At 51.4% G+C, this 6,550-nt stretch overlaps 1 protein-coding gene across 1 annotated transcript; it reads left to right on the top strand.

The window, feature by feature from the left end:
- The first annotated feature begins 1,977 nt into the window (after positions 1 to 1,977).
- On the top strand, positions 1,978 to 4,696 carry LOC126517358 (uncharacterized). The gene is made up of 2 exons (XM_050167063.3): positions 1,978 to 3,462; positions 3,970 to 4,696. Exons 1-2 carry the CDS (start codon positions 2,074 to 2,076, stop codon positions 4,267 to 4,269), a joined length of 1,689 nt encoding a protein of 562 aa, XP_050023020.2. The 5' UTR covers positions 1,978 to 2,073; the 3' UTR covers positions 4,270 to 4,696.
- The last annotated feature ends 1,854 nt before the right edge of the window (positions 4,697 to 6,550 follow it).

Consider the following 6,550-nt stretch of genomic DNA (forward strand, 5'->3'; position numbering starts at 1 on the left):
AAAAAACGGAGACGTACAAAAGCGAACTTCGCAATAGGTTGTCAGGAAATTTGGTTGTGGGAGTTCATCGTGTTTTTCTTTCTTTTTACCTAGTTAGGACATTAGGCAGTATAATAGCATGAGCTTGGTGGCGCACCGCCCCGCCCCGTTCCAAAGGGGACGCTCATAACATCCATCCATCCAGAGAGGCCTCGCGCGCTCTACACATCAGTGCATATCGCTCTGTACTGGAAACGAAGATAGCGTGGCGATAGCGCTACTCACCCTTGAATTGATGACTGACTTCGTACTCCTGCTGTAGAATTACATCCTGGATCAAAATTAAATCAAAATCGTGTTTATTTTCCAACGAACATTTGGAAGGAGGCCCGAACAAAAAGTGGAAGCTAGTCCACTTAACGAGGGTTCGAGCCCCTTTTTACAAGGCACAGCGAAGGTGCCAAGTCGACAAGCGAACAATTGAATCAAGTATACAGAACAAGATAATAACTAGTGCACAATAACACAGGCGTTCAAATCTTCACTTCCTTCGCTCTCTCTTTTCCTCTTCCAATCCACAACGCATTCTGTTCCCTCCGCTGCAATTTCAGCGGCATCCCGGCTCCATGTACGAGTTCAACGAACTTGGTACTTTGTGCTTTACGTGGATAGCACGGTAGAGACAAAGGCGCGTCGAAACTGCGATCCTTCTCCTAGGCCGCGCATGATGAAAAAGAAAAACGTTCATCGCTCGCTGCGCCGCCTTTTCCTCTGGTACCGAAGATTCTGCCGAACTTACCCCTCGCACACTATACTCTCGCACGTGCTCGTACCACCTTCATGTTTAAAGCGCAGCGCACGCGGTTCTTCTGCTGCAAGCTACGCATCAAGCACCCGGAAAAACACGTTTCTTCTACATTGGGCCCTTTCTATGGCGCTGGTCCTGTCGTTTGTGTTCTTCTTCCTGAGTCCTGGTCTTCTGCGCCTTGCCTTTACTACTTCAAGCATGAACCAACTAGCCCAAGCAAGAGTTTTACGAAAGCTACGTCGTCCCCGGAACTACGCTCGCGAACAGCATCGGCTGCAGCCAGCTTTGTGACGCGGCCGCGGATGCGGCTCACGTGATGGCTCCTATAACACTCCTATAAGTGTTATATACCGGATTATATCTCAAGCAGTCTATAGGTGACTATACTTGTGGCTGCCACATTTCAAAGGCTATGCCAGTAGAGATCAGCGTCGTGCCGTGGGGGCTAACCTTAAAGACATAGGGCTAACCACAAGGACTCTAGAAAGTGCGCAGTAGGATGGCCGCCGCGGTAGCTTGATTCGCAAAGCACACACCACACGCGCATTGCGGAAGATGCGGGTACGCCTCCCATCTGCGACAAGTTATCTTTTCGTTCACTCTCATTTCCATTTGCTTTATTGTTTCTGAAATTTGTTTAAACAAAACAATCAGGTGCAATCATGTGCTTTCTCAGCATGCACTGGTTGTTGCTTCGTGCGGTTCGGACGCGCCGTGGTTGCTTAGTGGCTTTGGCGTTGCAATCCTAAGCACAACGTCGCGGGGTCAAACCACGGCTTCGGCGGCCGCATTTCGATGGGGGAGAAATGCAAAAACGCCCGTATACCGAGCGTTAGGTGCAAGTTAATGAACCCCAGGCGGTCGAAATAAATCCATAGTCCCCCACTACTGCGTGATTCAAAGTTGTAATTTCTTTTTCACTTGGTTCGCGCTGGTTTAGGCACGTAAAGTGCCAAATTTAATTAAAGAAATGAACAAAACAATTCAATTCACAACGAGTGCTTTCCCGCATATCAGGGACGATTATCAACCGGGCAATCATTGGCGCAAAAATATTTATGACCAATGATAGCTTTTTAAAATAAAAGACTATCGATAGCGCGTAAGCATTCTCGATAGTGTTTAAACGCTACGTCCCAGTTTCTTTGATACCGACACGCCCTCCCAAACCTTGCAGGGCTGGTCTGTGATAACACAGCGTGTACATATTGCGGTGGCAGCCATGCGGTGCGCTCAGTATCCGACTTGCGCTTCACTGAGCTAGTCGTAATCCCCACAAGCCCACGATGGCGTCATACGAGTTGCCCGCAAACGCCAGACAGGGGATGCTTAGAATCAACATAGAAGGAGTGCAGGGCAACCTCAAGGAATTGAACGTATCTAACTGCATCGTCGCGAAGCCGGGAGACATCCTGTGGTATATATCCGGCCTGCAAAAGCTTCAATCTCTCAGGAGTATTGCGTGTCCCCTAAGTGCGAACTTTCTTCTGGACAGCCTGCTCAGGTCGTTGGAGAACGTGACTCACCTCGAATTCTCGCTCGTCGACTGCAAGGAGGATGCCGAAGAGCAACTGATCAAGATCAGGCATATCAAGCACGTGGCGAACGGGCGTAGGAAACGAGAGACCGCACTCCGCAAGGTGTTTGTCGAGGTTGAGGGCGAAGAGAACATGCAAGTGCTCTCCGAGTTCTTGGCGTACTGTCCACACGTGACCGACCTTCACGTTCACGTGGTGCATCCTGCTCGCTCCGACGTAGACATGGCGACGTGCGTGCGCGCCGTCGAAAGCCTGCGCAGTCTGGAGGTGTTCACGTTAACGTGCGAAGCGCTGTTACCGACGCGGCCGGAACCTGTCTGGCCCCTCAACTTAGCGTACTGCGCCGGTATCCTCGGCAACGTGGTGTACCGTAAAAGGCAGAACAGCCTGAACTACGCCCTCCTTCGGGACCTGTTCAGATCGCCCATCCCGGTGCTCCACGGCGACCCCGTCGTCCTGATCGCCTTCTCCACGCCGGATCTCGAGGAGCAGTTGCACGACGCCGGTACCCGGTACGACTGGAACGATTTGCAGAGCCTGTGCATCATGCTTCTTCCTCAAAGTCCCGACGACACCGTGTACCCCGCCGTCGGCACCGCGTGCGACGCGGTGCTGCGCAAGTTCTTCTCCCGGTTTTCCCGCCTCACCGAGCTGAACGTTAGTTCGTTTCACTTTGGCGACGGCGTCGACTTCACGCAGCTGCTGGCCACGCGCGCTCTGCAGCGGCTGCGCGCGCTGTGCCTGCCCCCGTGCGGCATGCGCCAGAGCGGCGCGGTGCTCCGGCTGGCGGCCGCCATTGGCGACATCGAGGACCTGGACATCCGCTTTAACGGGGGCGATCGCCTCCAGAGCTGCGATTCCTGCAACAAGCAGCTGCTCTTCGAAACTACGTACATGACCGTGTTCCGCGTCCGAAAGGGGCACGGCTGTCTCACTCTCTGCAACGTCCCGGACCTGGCCTCGCTGGACTTCCTCCTGCACTGCCAGGTGCCCTACCTGCGGTTCGTCGACGTCAGTGACAACCCGCGCTTCGATTACGTGTCAGTCGCGAAAGCCCTGTGCACCAACGTTAACACTTGCATCCGCTCCCTCGTAGTCAAGTTCGCAAACATCGATTTCTACGACCCAAACTTCGTGGTAAGATTCTTTTTTTTTTTCACTACCGCGTATTTTTGAGCACGAACGTCTGGCCCAGAATTGTTTTACGTGCATGATATAGCTGATGTTTACACGAAAGCTCAACAAACGCGTGAGCGAAATGAAGGATAGTTGCGATAACCTCTTTCTCAGCAACGCTGTACGCGCGTCCGCTATATATATATATATATATATATATATATATATATATATATATATAGCGTCCTGCATGGAGCGATGCTGGCAATTCAGCGCTCCTGTCGCTACGACCTGCTAGCTTTTAATTTAGGCCACCTTTTGTCTTCGTAAGTGTGAACGCACTTGCAGTGTTATCCCGAGTGACGTGCCTTTTCCAACGACCATTGTCAAACGTAGCATGCCGCGGGCTCGACCGTCGCTGTACCTTGAAAGATGTGGCGAATGTTCGTCTGTGAAACGCTGTATTTCATTACTATCTCGGTTCCACAGTCGCCGGCAATTCACAAGCTCGCACTTCGTCTTTTGCAGACTTCCTTGTACCCTGCGGTGTTTCTGAAGCGCCTGTGCCTGCTGTCCAACACTCGGCTGCCGCCCAGCTGCGCGGAGGAGAGGATCAAAGCGCTGGCCTCCCAGATACCGTCCATCTCCTACCTGCACATTCACTACGTGGACGAAGAGGGCAAAGAGGCACGCCTGACGTGGATTCGCTTGCTCGAAGATGCGGCTAGCAACTCGGAACAGGAACAAGTTATGGCCGGCAAACCCTGCATCATGTGCTCCACCCAGACGTTCATCGCACTCTCGAAACCGCGTCGCCAGGCGTTGTAGACTCGGTCCTCGGTGGCTCGGTCCTGGGGGCCTTTGGTTCCGCTCATCCGAGTGACGGCTGTGGTCGAACTGAAATAGTGATTGTGTCTGTCGCAATAATATAAGTGTTGCAGTGAAAGAAACTGTCCGCTAGTGACGTCACATCTTCCTAGCTTCAGGGTCGGTTGGTGTCTGAGAGGCGTCGGCGTGACTATGGGAGCAGGGGTCTGAGCTGTTTCGCTCTCTTCGTTGCATTCAGTGAGCGGTCACTCTGTTTCACTATAGTTCCGCAGAACATTCCGCCTGTGTAAACGCGTGCCTCAACCAATCGCCTCTACTACGAAATGCTGTCCTAGCGCAAATCCGCTCCAGTTTTTAGCCAAGATTGCCCGCTTCTTAACCCCGAAATGTTCATTTTAAGGCCAATAAATGTTACTACCTTCAACAATTGCGGCGAATTTGTTTTCGAAAGCCCGCGCTTTCTGGAACTTCGCATGTCGCTGTGTGTTGATCACTCTTGTTGGCACTATGACCCACGTGCAACGTAAACACCTCCTCCCCTCACCACTCGGCGCGCTCTAAATTGCTAGTCTGTGCTTCGAGAATGACCAAAAGAAGTCGTGCAACCATTTGGTTGCCTCGAGTTTTGACGAACAAGGCATGAGGCTGATCGATGCGGGTTACGCTCAGTCATTGCTGGTTTCTGTGGCTGTGCGTATATTTTGAGGGCCAGCAAAAAAAAAGCAAAGCAAATCACTTGCCATCCGAGCCTTGCGAAAGTGAGTATCCAGCGAAGCTGTTGAAAACCACTACAACTGCTGAAAGGGGTATGCAATGCTTCATTGCTTTAGAGTAATGGGAGTAGTAATTTTGCCAGCGCGCCGCCGCTGGGTGTATTGCCGTTTCTTTTTGCAGCGTTTCCGTGCGCGGTTTGCGCAGTACTTCCGTGCGAAAGGACTGTGCACGCGGACCGTGGCGAAGTAAGCGGCCGCTTCACAGTGCGTCGTCGGCTTCGCAGTGCGTCGTCGGCTTCGCAGTGCGTCAGCATCTTTGGAGGTGGGAAACGAAGCGCCGTCGTCCCTGACAAGCGATAGGCTCGACGCACGGTTGAGAACGCTGCGATACAATAGCGCACGAGCGCAGTCACGTGGCTTTATTTCATATTTTGCGGGCTTTCTTTAAGGCTAAACCCCATGAGCGCGATTTCGTGCGCGACAGCGCCTGCTTCGAGCGACGGATCGGGCCGTCGCTTGAACAGATCGCTCGATCTGGTCGCACGACCGCTCGGTGCTGCAAATCTACAATTCGTCGCTCGTCGCCAGGAAGTGCTATGAGCGACTAGCCAACAGCGCGAAGCTGGAACTGCTGGAACTGGATGTACTACGTACGTACAGCCGGCCACAAAATATTACGGACCATGAAATCTGACAGAAAGCTGAATATCTCCGTAACCTCACAAAGCAGCCTGGTATTTGCATATAGGACCTCTACTAGAATATGCTAACAACATTGCCGCATACAATTTTACTGACTATTGCTACAAGCTGGTCGGGAATTGAGCGTTTTCTGAGATCCTGTGGTCCGTAAACTTTTGTGGCCGGGTGTACATGCATTACTGAAGTACCGACTGTGGCACGGAACGAGCAAACGATTTAATTTTTATAGTGCAAGGATGGGAACCTACTGGAGGGCCTTCAGAAATATGTTATATGCTGCTTCTTGCAGTGAGACACCATCTACGTAAGTTACTAAAGCACACGTCACGCTAGTTTTTTTTCTGCACTCATACAGGCAACACCGGGGAGACGTCGCTCGTGTGGGGTACGATTTGTCGGCGACGAGCGAACGCGACAGCCATCGCGTCGCTTGTCGTTGTTCTTTGCATGGGGTTTATACTCGACACGCAACATGCGCGCGCTGCCCCCAAAAAAAGAAAAGAAAGAAGGATCGGCCGTTTCTGAAACCCCTCGACAACGCAACGCACTTGGCCCTAAAATGAATATTAAAAATTTCGCATAATTGATTTTCGTTAATCACCTAATTAAGCGGAATGTAAACAATTCTCTAAGGAGCGCCACACGACGGCAAACCGTATGCCTTTGGCTTCATTCAGATTCGGCTAACCACTATTTTTTTAGTCCTTCGCACAAGTTACGTGAAGCACCCTGTATACAGACAAATTTTGTAGTGTATGTCATTTAGAGGGTTATATTAACATTGCTAAACCTCGTTTTTTTTACCGCGTTGTGAGGCGTTATAAGAAACACTTAAAAAGTTGCCCAACATTCCTGGAAGGGCCAAA

This window comes from Dermacentor andersoni, chromosome 11 (genome assembly GCF_023375885.2).
Source record: "Dermacentor andersoni chromosome 11, qqDerAnde1_hic_scaffold, whole genome shotgun sequence".
Classification (NCBI taxonomy): domain Eukaryota; kingdom Metazoa; phylum Arthropoda; class Arachnida; order Ixodida; family Ixodidae; genus Dermacentor; species Dermacentor andersoni.

Excerpts from the sequence above, each read along its gene's own strand:
- LOC126517358 (XM_050167063.3), top strand. The coding sequence starts at position 2,074 with ATGGCGTCATACGAGTTGCCCGCAAACGCCAGACAGGGGATGCTTAGA. Across the intron at positions 3,463-3,969 it reads TCTACGACCCAAACTTCGTG|ACTTCCTTGTACCCTGCGGT; the intron begins GTAAGATTCTTT and ends CGTCTTTTGCAG.